Raw genomic sequence first — 17708 nt, 5'->3', positions numbered from 1 at the left:
GGGGGGGGGGGGGGGGGGGGGGGGGGGGGGGGGGGGGGGGGGGTCAAGGCAGATACTGAAAAACTCACATCAGGCACAAGAGACTGAATGTTCCTTAAAAATGTTCTTTCAATTTTGGGAAAAGAATGAAATCTGATGGAGCTCCACACATCAGAATGTGGAAAATAATTTTAACAAGTTCCAACTGAAGTTTAGTGAAACAAAAATGTAACTTTTGAAAAATCAGGCAACTTCTAAAATTATAATATATCTCTTAGAACCTTTTAACGTACTTCTCACCTCACTAACCTAAAGAAGCAGGAACATCGTAGACAACCTTCTTGACCTTTGACTCTGTTTCTCATTGTTATCCATGACATTACCATCTTTAGAAAAATGGAGAAAAAAAGAGGGAAAAAAAGAAGGAAAGTCAGTTCAGAAGAACTCATTTTTAGTTGTAACCTCAGATGGTGAAGCGTCCCCTCACATCTGTCCAGGACCTAGAGTTTTCTGCAGGGGTCAGGTTCACCAACAGCCACCACTGCAGCCAATAGGAATGTGTGACAAGTGTAAAAATAACACTGTAGTAAACAGGCTGTGTGATCCTACATTCCCAGGGCAGTGTCAACACAACTTGACCACAAACATGTGATTCCTCCCTGTTTTGTCAGTGATGGGAAGATGAGACAAAGTCCCACAAAAGGTTGGAAGTCAGACTTCCTTTTCCTGTTTAGGTAGAGCCAGGGCTTATCAGAAAATCCAGAGGATGTGCAATGACTGATAGAGCTTTTAATCGTCTGCTCCGGCTTTAGAACTGAGATCTGTGATAACGGTGAGCCCGACAGCTAATAGTAAATTTTAAAAATGAAATTCTAGCCGAAATGATAATGTGCCTCAGCTCTTTCTTAAATGGCAGCCCATCTTTAAGTTGTAAAGATGAGCGGTAGTTGGTGTCTGCTGGCCAGAACGTATGTCTGCAGAGGGTACCGTCTGTCGAACACACTTTGAGGCTGAGCCAAGAATCTGAGGCCACAGACACTTAAAGGCTGCGGTGATTTTTCATTCTGATGTGGACGTAAAAAGTCTCCTCCACTAAACTCTCCCTGTGGTTAAGTCCAGGTTGATGACGTGGCTGCTGAGCTTATTTACTGGTGCGCTGAGTTTTTTGATGAACTGTCAAAAGTCCATCCTCACTCTAGGCTCCTGTTACTTTGGGATGTGTCTTCTTCAAAGTTCTAAACCTCAGCAGTCTCCTGGTCCACTGGGACACAGGCCGGGCTAAATCCCTAACTGTAAATCCAGATTTCTTCATGTTTCCAGTTTGGAAACGAGTCTAATGAAATGATTTATCAGCAGCGCGTCATACAATGTTACTGTAAAGGAGAACACAGAGCCAGCCTTTCTGCTGATTAGAAAATAATGACTTTTTTTGATAATTTGACGCATACATTAAATGGACTATGATGTGATTATGGAGGAACTCAGTGACACTGATGATGAATAATCATACATACGGAGGTCAAAGGTTAAGCCGCTCACGTGGGCCTGGTCTGTCAGTGACACAGTCCAGATGCAGGAGCGTCTGTGTGTTTGGTTTACTGTGGCATGCCTGTGTGTGTGTGTGTGTGTGTGTGTGTGTGTGTGTGTGTGTGTGCACATGGGCTCTTATTATAGATGCATGACATGTGAATTCTCATGGAACAATGAGATTCAATACATAAACATGAGCCAGTAGTTTATGTGAGTGGTGTGTTTATAAATGTGTGTCTCCGGTGTGGGCTGCAGACCTGGGGCTGGTGGTCCATCCATGTTTTCCCAGTAGATACATTTAGTAGGTCAACAGAAGTCAAGATGATCGACATCAGACCGAACCCAGTAGGTATTAGTTTAGACAGTCTCATCTAAACAGCACCAGGTCAGAACTGCAGGGTTCACTGCTCTCACAGTATTTTTACTTCAACCAGTTGCGTTTGAAGGCAGTGTTTGGCTGAGGGTACAGGAGCAGAGCTAGAAATACAGTGAAGGATGACATGAGGTTCAGTTTTTGTGCCAATGAAACCAGTTGCGGTGGTTAGTCTGGTCTCTGTAATATCTCATAGACCTTTATTAGAAGTGCACTGTGGGAAAATCTATTTCGGTCTTATATTTCACCCTAGGGAAACACTCAATTTGAAGTTGACATATAAAACGAGGGGGAAGTCCGACATCGAGGAACAGGAGATAAAGTGACATTCAACTTAGGTAACATTTGAACCAATGGTCTTATTTATGGAATCTCAGCACGATCACCTGATATCGTACATCGGACACATGCTGAAAGTCAACTGCTGATTTAAACTGATTCTCAGAACAGTTAATACAGCATTGAGAAATATATCCCAACGTCCTGTAGGCATGTGAACATGTGAACCAAACTACATTTGTCTGTGCACACACACGCGTGTGTGTGCCTACGGGCTTTGTTCCCAGGCTTCTACAGGCCTCCCACTGTAATTGCACCAGTAATTGGTGAAGTGATAACCCTATTTCCACAGGAAATGTGCCCCGGTTTCCCTACCCCTGCCAATGCCACCCCCTTTTGCTGGCGCAGCCAGTAAAGTCTTCCCCCTGGGAATGTTGCACCAGACAGCTAAGGTTCCCTGGGGCTGGACAAGGAGACGAACAGATGGATAAAGACACACACACAAAGACGCAATGAGGAAAAGACACACGTAGTGCACAGACACACTCCTGTCAGGACAGGACCATGGGCTGAGAACTATTAGATTAATGGAGATTTGGTCGGAGATTGAAGATTGTCCCTTGATTTTAAAGCAGCTACAACACTCTACAATTGTCTTGGATACTTTAGGTCAGGGTTTAATAGATGTACAATGAACGTGAACTCATTACTCGTTATATTTTTGGCACAACTCTGTGAAAAATATGCGTTTTATTCTAAATAACAGGAATAAATCAATCTGTATGCCCATATATTGATAAAAACAAGTGTAAAATCAATAATAATAAAGATTAATAAAACTTAACTTTCCATGTAGTTAACAAAGCCTGTGAACAGAAAGTGAGCGGGGCTTTCCCAACACTAGTGCATTTCAATTTCTGGTAAGAGACATTAGCATATTTAGGGCATAATCAGATGTTCTGTTAAAGTGATTGTGTCACAACAGAACAAATCCTACAGTCAGTCTTGATTCTCTCTTTGTTCCTGATGTTTATATTCCTCCAAACTGCCGACAGTTGAAAAAAAAAACCCAGTAGTTCAACAGATTGGTGCACTGCTGGTATCAGGTCTGGTACAGTTAGATCAACTGGATGTTGTAAATACCTGTCATTGTTTTAGTATTGATGAATCCTGACTTAAACTGACTGTTGAAGAGTCACTGGAGAGTTTAAAGAGATAAATAGATTCTTTAGAAGGATAAAAACCAACAACCAGCCTTAGACAACTGTAACTAATAACATGGTTGACTGCAGAACACACTTCTTTGAGAGGCTCCATAGCTACAGGGGACCACAATCTGTGGCTGTGCCATAAATCTGTACCAAATTACACATGTGGATTATCTGCTGTGGTGACGTTTGAGGAAATTAATTAAAAAATGTTTTAAAAAAAAAAGGCCTGACAGTTTTACTTCCAACTTCATGGCTTCTTCAGGGCTAAGACTTTTTAACCTCTTAAATACACGTGGCAGCCAGTGAAACGACGCCAAGTAGATCTTGACCTGTTGAAGCACGTTAACAACTGATGCAGGCACAACGGCCGCTCTATTATATGACATTTTCTATTGTTCACATGGGAGGTTTGAAAAAAAAAACCTATTAAAGTAAAATTGCCTGTGGCGTCTTGGTGATGACTGAAGAGAAACTGTGACATCCTTTTGAAGTAACATTTTAGAAAGTCTGTCTTGACACCAGTTCACTGGGTAAAAAGTTCACACTTTGAGTAACGAGAGACGTAGCCTGAGTGGTGTTGTCACCGAGCAGAGTTGACATCACACCTGTGATCTGACCTTACGGGCCACAAATTCAAATTAGACCAAACACGGAGCCATTTTTTCACTTGGCTACTCCTCAGACGCAGTAATAACTCTTTCAGACCAGAGGACCAAAAAACACATGCAGCTAAAGCCACAGGATGGAAAGTTACAGTGTAATTTAACAATTTACTGCCGTTCTCCAGTCAGCCCTGTACATCAGAACCAGACATTATACATTTATCTCCCTGTCATAAAGTGAATCCATTTTTAGTCGTTCTTATTAAACCATCATAAAACACTGGAACTCCAATACAGGTTTAGTAGTAAAATAAATGAGGTAGTAAAAAAAAATACTCCATAGTTTAACATTGTGTTAAGTACACTGAAACCAACTTGTAATTTATATATAAATATAGATTGTTGTCAACTGATTAAATATTTGGATCTGCTTAATCTTGATTAATTACAATCACGATTAATCACGATCATGATTAATCATTATCAATCGAGGTAACGCAACATTCCTAAATGAACAAATACCATTTTTTCTACATTCCTGGAATGTAAAGACAGATAACAGCAGCTAGATGTTTGTGTTTCACACCTGTTTGTCTGGGACTAATCCAAACGACAGAAAGAAGAAAGAAAACAAACTATAACTATAAAAACTCTAAAACCAGCTTCATGTAGAATGTGCTGTAAAAAGGTGAAAAAATGTCCAGTAAAATATACAAATGTGTAACTCAAAATTTCAAAAAGAGTTGATGGACTTTTTAACAGTGGACTGCAGTACAGTCCACAGTACAGTTGGACTTTTTAACAGTGGACTGCAGTACTAAGCCAGTCTACAGTCAGGTCTGTCTGTCTGTTCCTCCAGGGTTAGTATTAGTTCCATCACCCTCACCTGTGTCCTGTGGCTCCTGTTCATCAGTCCCACTCATGTCACCTGGTGCCCTCATGTTCTCCTCGTGGTCTTGTCGTCTCTGTTCCTTCCTGCTCCTTGGTTTCTGTGAGTTAAGACTGAGACTGTCACATAAAGTGTTTGTACCTGGTTGCTGTTCTCTACTAGTACTGCATTTGGATTATATGGGTTTGAAGTGCTCTGGTGTGAATGTGTGAAATAGGAACATGTGTGTGTGTGTGTGTGTGTTAATGGTGTTTTAGAGCAAGGCTAAGTGGACGGACAGTCAAATTAGAGGCTCTACAGTGGATTAACAATGAGATTATTGTTCTAATTATATACAAATGAATTAACATGAGTTACAATAACTGTGACAGGTCTTAGATACTGTATATAATTATGAAGTTTAGGACTTGAATAATGCAATTGTGCATGGATGGAGTGTGTGACTCAGTGAATGACTGGGAGTGTGTGTGTGTGTGTGTGAATTGCAGGAATGTTCAAACATTAACTCTTATCTTATTGATATCCATCGTAGTTTCCCGACCAGCAACTTTTACTGTAATGGACAAAAATATCTGACCACAAACCACACACACACACACACAATTACAACCTGCCCGTACACAAAGACTGCAGTACAACACAGTCGAAGTGAGACAGGTTAACACACGTGTTGACATAAAGAGACCATTCACACTCACAGACATCGGCGGTGTGTGTGTGTGTGTGGGTCCGTGCGTGGACCAGTGGGATTATGTCTTAACATCTATGTTCTTTTACGTCTTAACCCTTTTCCACTGTGATTCCCAGTGACAGGAGTCAAAGGCCAATTGGCTTGGATCAGAGGTCATGACCTCTGGTGACCTCCCTGTCATCTCAATGCTCTTAAGAGAGTCTGCACTCAGCAGGCGTGTGTGTGTTAAAGGTGTGTAGAGTGTTGAAATTCAAAATTGAACCTGTTTCGGCTTTTAAAAAAAAACGCACGGACTTTGATTTATTTTGTCTCAGTTTAACTCAGGTCAGGTTCCAGCAGGTTCTTACTGCAGGTAATAGACCGTATTGATAAAGTGGACGCTAAAGTGACGCCGTAGAATCAGCTAAAAGTGCTGGACTGATTTGCATGTTAACCACGGAGCTTCCAAAAAACTCCAAAGCTCCATCCAGTGTTCATGAACGGTCAATGTTCCTGTGTGGGATTCCTTTTTTACAGCATTATGTTGTGGCCATTTTTTAGGCACTGAACTCGACAAACACTAATTCTCTGACCCTCTTAAGCCTTTCTGGCCTGTTCTCACTCAGGCACTCGTTGCTCTTTCTGACCTTTGGGTTTTCTCCTTCTTTTATGCCACATTGTCCTTTCTTTTCCCTCCCCCCCCCCCCCCCCTTTTTTTTTCTCTTTTTGTGCCTTTCTACTCTTTGGCCCACTTTTTCATTTTCGTCTCCACATCCAAAGTTCTGTCCTATTTCAGTAAACGATTCCATCTTGATCTTCCTTCACTTGTTAGACATTTTAATACTCCACTACTGTGTGACTATTTGGCACTGAGGCCTTTGGACCAGCTTTGAGTTAGATGCTGTTTGCTCAAGGGTCAGTTGATCGTGTCTTTGTCAAATGGGTTCAATATTGATGCGTTACTTCAGATAAGCAGTGAGTTTATGTAAAGAAAGAAAGTTAAAACGCTCACGAACCAAATGTCAACGTGAACATGTGAACCTTGTTGCAGCTTGAACCGCCCTCCTACACAATGTAGTTTATAAAATCCAAAGGTGATTGTATTTCTGTATTTATATATTTATAATTAAAGACTCTTTTTTTTCTCACCATAACAACCTGTGATTCAAACGGCTCTTATTTCCCTCTCACTGCAGTTGGAGGACAATGAGGAGCTTAGTTATTTAAAACCAAATCAATTCCAATCCTGATTTTTTTTTAAAGGACTGCGGGCATGGAGAATGGCTGAGTGGGTCGATAAAATTATCATAAACTACCATGGATGCATACTGAAAATGCACCATGATTTTACAAAGGATTTAAGGAGAATCAGCATTCAGACACGAACCTATGCCATGAGCTAACATCCTGTTGGATGTGGGCAGTGATTTATATACATATGTATAGGTACATATATGGATATATATGTACCACTGGCATATCGGTGTGTGTCCTGAGACACGTGTTATGTGGTGGTGTGGACCAGTGTGTGTGTGTTTGTGTGTGTGTAAGGGAAATAGAAAGAGAAAATGAGAGATTGGGAGTGAGGTTGAGACCAAAGGAACCCCTCAACACACACACACACACACACACACACACACACACACCCTCACAAATTATGTCGGCATGGTTGCTGTTGCCAAGGCAACTGTCCCAAGAGTAAGGGTGGGGTGGGTGCAGCTGGTTTTTTAGAGTGAGTTCGGGGTGTGCAGTTGTCTGTGTGTTTGCGAGTGCAAGCATGGTGGAGAAGAGAATGTGCGTGTGTGTCATAATGAAAGACATTCATCATTGTGAGGTCCAAGATGGGAAATGTTGGAATTTGACAAAACACTTCAGAAATATTTTTGTGATTTTTTTTTTATTATTAAGGTTTGATGTATAAAAAATCTAGAAGTAAGTCTGCAACTGTTTCCAAATGCTCGAACACCTCATTGGTGTGAATCCAATCTGAATTTGTAACACTTTTTGCCATGTGTTGTTGAATCACTGACGCACTTGCTGTCTACTTTGGAGGCAAATCCACTTTCAGTTCCCTGAATCAGATCTGAGCGTCTCCCTCCTTCTCTAATGCTGATTTAATGCAGCGCAGAATGAGGATGTGAGCTGCATTCGTCTTCGCTCCTCAGACCTGGTCGGATCTGAAACGTATTCACTGCAGAATTGGTTTCACATTCAATTAAGCTGAGCTTTTCACTTTATATTGAATTAAGCAAGGTCACAGCACTCCTGTGGCACACACTCTGTATGTAATTCAGACGAAGCGCTGGATGCATGAGTAGGCAGAGCCAGGCACGAATTCCACCAAGGTTACATTCACTGAGTGGAGGGTGGCTCCTGGGCGAAACACTGTATGTCTATTGAAATCGAACAAAGTAGTCTATGCTGTAGTGGTAGTTGAAGGGTGAATACACTGATTGCTAGAGCTGCCAAAACACGGTTAGCAGACTAACAGCAGAGGTGCACGTTAATTATGGAGTCGTTAAAAAGTTGATTTTTGGAACAAGTAAAGAGTAAACATTTAACAAAGAGAGGCTGCCAACACCAATGCCACAACAAGTTAAAGGAAGAAGGAAAGAAAATGAATGCACTGCCAAATGTTTTCATGACAGATTCAACAAAAGGAAAAAAAGAATTTCTTAGCTGAAATCAGTTTAGACAGGTGATTCACACCTAGCTGCACAGTTTAATTATGAGCGCTTCATCAGAGGTGAAAGTGCAGTTCTCATCACATTCCTTCTCTCCAGACTGTTTGCACCTTCATCAGAGAGGAATTGCTGAGGATGAAAAGCCTCCGCAGGAATTGTTTGTCCCTGAGGGCGACTAAATCATGGGCCTTGATCAGACCAAGTAGAAATGTCACAATTCAGTTGAATTTATTACAACACGGATGCACCCACTGAGGATAATGAAGCCAGGATCAGTGTGAAGCAAAACAATTTACTTCTTTGCTGAATACACCCAGCAGGAAACAAGCACAGATTTCCCACTGAGCCAGTGTATAAGTTCCTTCCATCTGCCTGCAGTGTTTAGAACTTCTTTTTCCAGCTGTGACTATTTCTCTGTTTCCGATTATCTCCCCATTTCCATTCAGTCGCATCGTTCTCCCCTTTTTCTCTGCTCATTTCCTTTCTCTTCATCCATCTCCTCTGTTTTTGCCTGACGTTCAGTGTGTTGTGCTTCCTTTTATTTCGCTCTCCTGCATCACTCCCTCCCTCGCTCCCTCCCTGCTCCTCCACTTCATCAACCTGATTTCTAAGCCTTTTTTTTTCTGTGTCCTTTCACCATTTCCCATCCTGCTCGGTTCGTCACCTTTTATCCAGAGAATCATCGTTTCTCAGACTGTCATCTTGTAATTGTTTGCCCTCCCACTCACTTAACCTCTTCTCCTCCACCTTCCTCTGCCCCGTCACCCTTCTCCTCCTCAGTTTTTCCATCTTTCATTTTTCACTCCTATACACAATGATTTTCCACCAGACTTTCTTCCACTCGGATTCTCTCTCCACTCCATCAGTCCATACTCCCATCATCCTCCCCTCCCTGTCACTGCAACATAGATTTTATGCAGACACTCCCTCATCGACCCAGTCCTCCACCTGTCTTTTACTCATTCCTATCCTTCCCACTTGTACTCACCATAGACTATCAATATTTATTCCCCCACCTCCCTGTCAAGATTTAGTTTTATTTTTTTCAACATGATCTATTTTTTTCCTCCTCGTCTGTCAATCAGTTTGCCATGTTTTGACGTTTCTCTCATTTTTATCTAGTCAACTGTCGTCTTGGACAATTTTCATCTTGCCGTCACTTTGCCCCGTCATTTCTCTCGGGTTGTAACCGGCCGCTCCCCGTCTACACCTCCTCCTCCTCCTCCTTTAATTATGGTCTCTGTCCCTCCTGTTTTGCCAGGTCTCCTGTAGTTTATACTTTGTGTGCAGGGTGGAAAACACTCAGCACACAATTGCCTGCAGCAGTGCAACAGCTTATCTCTTATGTGCATCTCATTGTTTTGCCCTGGACAAAAGAGAAAATGTTCGCTGCACATTTTAACATGTTGGAGCCGGAGCTCATCGACTGTGGTTGTTACCTCCGGTTCATCACCACACAGTTTGGACTCGGCTCTCATTTAGCTCTGTGTTTAAATACAATCTGCAAACACACTTAAAGGGTGTACTTCCTTCTTCACCACTGCAGTTTTCCTTTGAGATGTACACAGTTCAGACAGAGTATACCCCGCCCTCCTCCCCCAGTGCACTCTGGGTCTGTTTGAGGGTTTTCCCCTCTTTTGGGCCATTGCCAAAATACTTATACAGAGAATCTTTGGTAATTCAATTATCCGATGCATTACTACAGGCACTTGAGTTCTCTATTGGAGCCACCATCGAAGTTTCACTTCATCACAGGAAAAACAGGCAGCAAATCCTGCTTAAAAAAATAAATCATCTCCCTCCTCTGCAGGGGAGGATATATACAGTTGTAATGCTCAGGACCAGGACTAGGGTGCGCTAATAAAACCACATTGTTGTATAATTTTTTTTGACAAGAACAAGTTATACATTGAAGTTAAATAACTGGAGATCAAGTACTGGATATAAGAAATCCACCTTAGTAGAAGAACACTTCCATTAAGGGGAAGTGAATTGTGTTCAATGCATGAACCACAAAACTGAAAACTTTACAAATAAACTTCCATTTAAATTATATAAAAAATACACAGTTGTTCAACTACAAAAAATGTGATGACTTAAAACGATCAGTCTCCTCAGGGTTCTTGTTCCTCTTTGGATCCTAAGGCAGCCGCCGCCGCCACCGAGGTCTGTAGTTGACTGGTAAACTGTCAAGATAATGGAAAATTAGAAAACACAGGCAGAGGGCAGAGCATCTGCTGATGAATTAGTCCCACTGACAGAGAAGGTTTTCTCTGGAACAGATTAAAATGACGTCCGTTCTTATTGGGGGGGGGTGTTGAATGAACCCCCCCCACCCCGCTCCAGTCTGCCGGGCGTCCTTTAATCTAGTCTTTTGTTTTAAATCCAGTTCCTAATTACCTCGTGCTGTTTCTCATTGTCTCATCTCTTTTGTTACACGCTTTCTGATTAATTTTAGTCACAGCGTCCTGTGTCTCTCGTCATGGCCGTCACTGTGTTTTGACGTTCCCTCTTGTCTCCGTCTCGTGTTCAATTCTCCACACATTCAGTGTGTCCACAATACTCCATGCTTATTCTTATTCTTATTTCTTAACTCCTAATGGACTAGGAGCCTATTTTTATTCTCTCCGTTATTTCCATATGTCCTTCATCATGATGCATACTGCAGTGGAGCACATAAAGACCAGATACAGTTGAATGATGAAAGGCTTCACCGTCATTCATCACTTTTGGTGCTCAGATCTCACATCTGCTCAAGTCCTCAGCAGTTTTAGATGGTGGCCACATGTTTTTCCCAGCAGGCCGTCTGGGCACAATTTAAGACAGACAGAGCTGCAGACAGAGATTCTGCAAACCAATCGAAGGGAGTGATGAATAGAGTTAGCGATGTTTAATCTAACCCCACGTTCTCACCAAAACACACGACACATTTTTAGAGTAAAAATGTTGTGAATTTTCTTTCTTTCTTTTTTTAAACAAATGGATTAAATAATTGTTGTTTTTACAAAAACCAACCAAGCTAGAAATCCCTGCCCGTGTAATCCTGAATGGACTATCTCCCAGATTATATTCTGCCTGATGCAGTGTAGGTGTGAGTCAGCTCAGATCCAGCTGAATGAAGAGAACGCTCAGTGTGACTGAGAGCTGTAATCCATCACCGCTGAGGAAGAGTCACCACACGAGTGGCTGCTATTTTTACACTACAAATGCATCAGTGTGTGAGCGGTTGTAGGAATGATTCGGCTTTTCTGAGAGATGATGAACTCTTAATGAACCCTTAATTATGTCATTAATTAATCCCCAAATGAGTGATTATATTTGTGTTGTGGCCTCGCTGGGAAAACAATTTTGTAAATAAGGAACTCTAATTTCTCAGGTATTCTGTCTGTCCTTTGGGTCTGTTTCATAAACACAAGAACTATTACGCCTGGTCCCTTTGGTGCTGTTTGGTTTAACTTGCAGAAAAATCCCAGAAAATGTACAGTGAAGTCTACATGGAGCTGGTTTTGGTGCCCAGACCGTTTTCTTCTAAACTTCCTCTCTCTACTTTTGAGGACACCAGTGTGTATTACGTGCAGTTTTCATCCACAGCTTCTATCGCTCCAATCTCCCCATCATAGTTCTGGTAGTGTACGCTGCTGAAGTGTGTCATCACTTACAATACGTGCACTTGTTACCTGTGTTTTCTGTTTCATTCGTTATCGTAGAAACATCAGTCTGGAGATGTGGTTTGTGTTTATTTATTTTTTTGAACAAACGATAGATTGCAGTAGATTTGTCCTGGCCTCAGTGTCCTGTGAGATAAGGAGAATGTGTGGTTTTTGTGTATCTTTGTGGAGGAGTGTGTATTCTTTAAAAGATTCTGAAAGTGTAACAGCGTTTGTCTGTTCTGTCAACTCTTTTTTTAATCATTAATTCAACATTAACATAATCAGAATAATTTTACAACTTTTTCATATGAATGCCTAATGATGTAAGGTGAACACGACGGGACGTTGACCTGGAGGTCACTGAGATGAGGATGCTGAGATTCCCCCTGGACATGTTCATGGAAGCCCATGAGAAATAACACGTTGCATTTTCTTCTTCTCCTCTTTAAGAGCTGATCCAGAATGGCCGTCTGCTGACGCTGCCCCTAATGGCCGGAGACCTGCACTCCTTACTACCCGACGATTATGGGAGGCGTCTGTACGTGGCCATGAAAGATAACCTGCTGTCCACCAGCCTGGATGACATAACCCAGAACCCACGCAAGGTTAGAGTCGGAAAACACACACACACACACACACACACACACACTGACTTCCTGCATACCATCTGTGACAAGGTACTGTGCAAACACACACACATCTACAGTAGAAGTGGTAAAACACAGTTGGAATCTATACAATTCAGCATCAATCTGGTTAAAAACTGTAATTTATTTATTTATTTAACTTAATATTTTCCTTTGATGGGAAGACAAATCACTTCTAGCATTTCTTTCACACTCCCTCCTTCATCACTGTACATGTTCAGTGATGGACTTGTTGTTCTTCTGTGTGACCAGCTCAGGTGAGTCTTCTTCATAAATGACCTGTGAATCTCAGGACACAGCTGCCCGTGTGCTGTGTAAACACTGTGACTTACTCTATGATGTCAGTTGAAAACTGGAGTAAACCAGTCATCCACTGAAGCTTTTCAATTAGCTTTAAAGTCTCATACAGGAAGTGTTCTCTGCCAGATTCGGCTGCTCAGTGTTTCCACCCATTGAATTCCACTATAACGACTTTCACTGCGTTTATGATGACGCTGCCTCGGAACATAACGTTGTGGAAAAAATATATAAACATAAAAGCTAGAACCAAGACCAGAAGTTTAAATGATTCTTCTGGCCCTTAGTGGAACTCAACCACATTATTTTATGCCTGTAAGATTGAATACATTTTATATCAACACCCAGTGACATTAACTGTAAGGATGTTTTGACGGTGTTTTCCATCACCAACGTGGATCTAAACGTGTCCCTTCTTCAGCGGTCCCAACAACTGAAGCCTTAGCTAAGTTTCTTTTCACAGAAGGTGACAGAAAAGCAGCTCTTTGATTATGCATTAAAGTTTTTTTTTCTTTCCCATCCATGCTGCAGCTCTAACAAGATACCCTGACAGCCAGACTGACAGGTTGGGTTCAGGGTCACAGCAAGGCCAGCGACAGTGCTGCCGCGGCTTTTTCATAACTCTGCTCTGCCAGATCAAATCAATACCATCATCATCAGACGGCAAGCGAGCAATTACGGAGCCAAACAGGCACCTGAAGAAGGCGGGCGGACAAACGGGCAGAGGAACAGACAGACAGACAGCAGAGACAGCAGTGGAGCTGACTCGCCACCCACTCAGCCAGGCAGTCAGCCAGCCAACAGATAGATAGTCACAGTCGACTCATAAGTCACTTCTGTTCAGGCTATAAAGTCATATATTTGTACATACGATATTTATAGTCTGTTTACATGCTCTCAGCTCGTGTGCATTTTTTTTCCCTTCTTCCATGCGTGGTGTAAAATCATCGCTGGCAGCGCCATGTTCTGCTTTTTTTCTGCTGCCAACATCTACAGCTCCTTATCAGCACCGCTCCACACCGAGAGATGCACACGTTTTCTTTATTTTATTGTTTGACATTCTAACAAACCAAACACACGGTGTGAAGTGCATCCAGTATAAACACTAGCGCACTGGCTCCGTGAGGCCGACTTTGGCCCAGAGAGATTTGCATGTCACCAGCTCCAATGGTCCGTTTTAACAGTTCGCGGCTGAGTGCTGAAGGTGAGGCTCCTGACGTTAGTCATGTTTTTCTTTGATCAGAGTAAATTCCTCAGAAGAATTCCTTCTGACTGAGTCCACAGCCGGCAGCCTATATTCAACAAAGGGTCACCGAGGGTTGAGTGTCTGTGGTGTTTTATTGGATACGCTCCCCGTGCATTCACACTGCCTCATTTTCCTGCATTGGCAATCACTGTAAACTGTACGGAAAGTTACCCCCGCCCCTCCTTTTAGACTTATCTTCTCACCATGGCCCACATTCACCGTTTATGTTTTCATAAACTGACAACCAGCATGCCTTTCACTCAGGGGTACGTTTCAATCAACCGTACACTTAACGTGGTGAGAAGCCTTTAGTGGTGGTCCACATTTCTGTCACTTGGTGTTTGGAGTTGAAAGGGGATGTGGTTTCCAATCTAATCTGATCATCGAGGCTCCACAGCGTTGCTGCAGGAACGACTGCATCAGGGAACAATTACTGGACGAGCACAAATAGTTTCCTGGATGCATCACTGTTTGTTAATAATCACATTTCCAGAGTTAGTGGGTCCACATGGTAACAGGAGTGGTAAGTGTGCTAGCCTTACAGCCAGAACGTCACTAGTTCGATCCCCATTGGAGACTTTTGACCACGACTAAGATAAAGATGAAGAGTCAGTGTTGCATCAACAGATCATTATGTTCATTCTAAGGCCCATGGAAGGTCTTTCATAAATTCAGAGGATTCTCTAAAACTACTCGTCCTCAAGGAGTTAATTTCCTTTAAAGTAATCTCTGCGTCATGGTATGTGGAGGTAAACAGGACGATCACTTATAGCCTCAACTTAATCTCTGCTCCACCACTGCGGTCCCTGAAGGAATGACAGAGTCACAGAAATATTCAGACAAGTCATGCCTCTGCCAAGTGACTCCTCTGTCTGTCTCTGCTCTCTTCAGTCCACGGCTGGACTCATCTATATGTTGACAACATCACGAAACAACAGATAAACATGCCCACGGCAGATTTGATCAGATTCAGAAACAACATATGGATTCTGTTCTGTCACCGTGATCTGGGCAGGTTTGGGAAAAGTGAAGGAACATGTGTCACTTTGAAATGCTCTGTGTTCAATCTGACTTGTCAACGTCTCCATATCTGCCCCTCAGCCATATCTGGAACTGCCTCCTCTGTGCTTGTTACACTTGAGAGCTTCCTCTGCCTGTCTGTCTCCACCACTCACAGACTGAGAGAAGTCTATTTAGGACCATCTGCTAATGTCATTCTCCAGCAGTAATGCACCAGGCAAAGATTCAACACACAATGCAAAGGGAACACGAGCAGCGAGACACCGTGCGTGTAGGTCTCTGTGTGGGCAAAAACCAAAACACATTATCCATCATTTTTCTTTCCTAACTGGAGTTGCTCGTCTTGTAGAACAGATTCCTCCTATCCCCTGTCAGGTTTAATTAAGTCCACATCTACATGGTCTGGAAATGTGATATGTTCCTGATTAACAGGACCTATCATTATAAACATGCAGTTTTCAGACTGCAGCAGAACACCCCTGATGTTAAAGAGGGGGCTTCAAATGAAGTCATGATGACCTGCAGACTGAGTGACGTTAGAACATTAATGGTCGCAGCTCTTAAGTGTGTGCACCGGGGGTTTCTTAATAAATGGGACACTTCCGATTTGACACGGAGTCGAGTCAAACCACATCACTCCACCCAAAGTCAAATCCCACAGCAGCCCAAAGCTTCAGATCTATACTGTCTTTTTAAAGCCTGATGTAATGTTCCCAAAAATTATAATTGTGTATGATTATCATAACAGATGGTAGTTATTACTTCACAGTTCTGTAAAGTGTGTATATTCCAGATGGCGCGTAGAGACCCCATACTGGACATAAATGTCCTTTCAAAACTGACATTCAAATTACCCTCTGGTGTATATATATATATATATATATGCTGATTTATTATGTTGTTGTAATAGTAGTTGTACCTAAATCTGGCATCATGTGTTGTCAGCAGCGGCTTAATTCCGTAAAAACTCACTTGTTCTTAATGTAGTTAAAACCCTGGGGCCATATAAAGACAGCGTGGCACACACCGCATTGTAAAATATGATGCTCAGAGTTGTTCACTGCTGCAATTAAGCCATTTGTACACAAGCCCAAACTCTCCGCCTGCCAACTGCCGAGTCATCGAGGGTTCAGGCTGTCGTTTTAGCTAATGCTTAGCTCTGCTGCTACCAGATTTATATGAAAAAAGTCAAGGTGTTCAAGCACAACACAGACAAAGGTTTTAAGGTTTTATTTGTATTTTTAAGATGAAAAGAAAGTATATTTCTTAGAATGTGCAACATAACATACTTTGATTGAAATTATGCTAAAACTTTACGTTGTTAGTGGAGTGCAATTATAATTTACCGATTCGTAAACTGATTGTTGACTCCGAGCAGAAGTCGGACTCAGAAATGCTGATGTGGACTCTGATATCTCCTGAAAGATGCTGCCTCACTCCTCAGACGTTAAACTTGAGGCATTTATAGCCCCCCTCCCCCCACACCACCTCCTGCCAAACTTCCTTTAGATTATTCATGCTTTGCTGTCTCTAACTGGACTTGCTTTCTCGTAAAGCACCTGCCCGTGCCAAAGGCCTATTATTGAAAATGTAGAGTGAGCAATATAAAACTTTGATATCATCCTTTCTCTCTCCCTTCATTTCCTTTATCTCTCTCCCTCACACTCTGCAGCTGTACTGGCCCGCCAGTCCAGACCGTGTCCAAGAATGTCTCATGGCTGGGAAGGATCCAGAGGTGATTCATGAGTTATGCACACACACACACACACACACACACACACACTAAAATGCACATAATAAACAGTAACAACTGTGTGGATTTGGATCATCTTTAAAGTTCAATTAACAGGGAATTTATTTTCACACAAATGTGGATTAGAAGCTCGGTGTTAAAGCAGTAAAAACATTTTTATTTTTCCTAAGTCGCTGCAGCCTCCTGCAGTTCCACCACAGGAAAAGAGTTTGCAAACACAAGACAAATCAAAGGGAGATTACAATCGACAGCGGAACTTGTCTTCTAAATATGACTTTGATTCATTTTGAAAAATAAACAGAGAGATATACTCTGGCCAAAGACTCCAGATACACAGTATGTCTCAGCTGCCCTAAACCAGGCAACAAGTAACGTATACAGGCCACAAAAGACAGACTTTTGACAAGAAAGAAAACACCAACAGGTGATTGTCGTCCCGATAACACACTGTCAAATCCAAGATCTTTGTTTCACGTTGTGTGTAGTTTCAGACCTTTTTATTTCCTGTATAAAGACGATGTCAGTCAGAGCACAAACCTGAACTTATTGACAATCATTCAGGCAAATACACAATGGATCATTAATAACTTGCTCTAACATTCTACATATGTAGTATATCAATCATTTCTGAATTAAAAATGAACGAATAATGATGATGAATTCATGTACAACACACACTCACGTCCTTCACCGTCTGTTTTTCTCCACAGTTGGAGTGCGCCAACTTCCTGCGTGTTCTGCAGCCTTTCAACCAGACTCATCTTTATGTATGCGGCACCGGAGCGTTCAACCCGCGCTGTTCTTACGTTGCCGCCAGCGTCTTTCAACGGGTAATTCTGGAAACATTCACAACATTTTTGTTTAGAGGTGATGAGATG

At 42.1% G+C, this 17708-nt stretch overlaps 1 protein-coding gene across 1 annotated transcript in view; it reads left to right on the top strand.

Moving 5' to 3' along the window:
- sema3h (sema domain, immunoglobulin domain (Ig), short basic domain, secreted, (semaphorin) 3H) overlaps positions 1-17708 on the top strand; it is a 51370-nt gene that overhangs the window by 6162 nt on the left and 27500 nt on the right. Inside the window, exons 2-4 of the mRNA XM_008318750.3 lie at positions 12318-12472; positions 16750-16812; positions 17541-17660. Coding sequence (XP_008316972.1) covers positions 12318-12472; positions 16750-16812; positions 17541-17660 — 338 coding nt within the window. The remainder of the gene's footprint in view (positions 1-12317; positions 12473-16749; positions 16813-17540; positions 17661-17708) is intronic.

Source organism: Cynoglossus semilaevis, chromosome 10, assembly GCF_000523025.1.
Source record: "Cynoglossus semilaevis isolate Cse_v1.0 chromosome 10, Cse_v1.0, whole genome shotgun sequence".
In the NCBI taxonomy this organism is placed as follows: Eukaryota; Metazoa; Chordata; class Actinopteri; order Pleuronectiformes; family Cynoglossidae; genus Cynoglossus; species Cynoglossus semilaevis.
The sequence above is the reverse complement of the archived record's forward strand: the minus strand, read 5'-3'. Positions and strand labels throughout refer to the sequence as shown.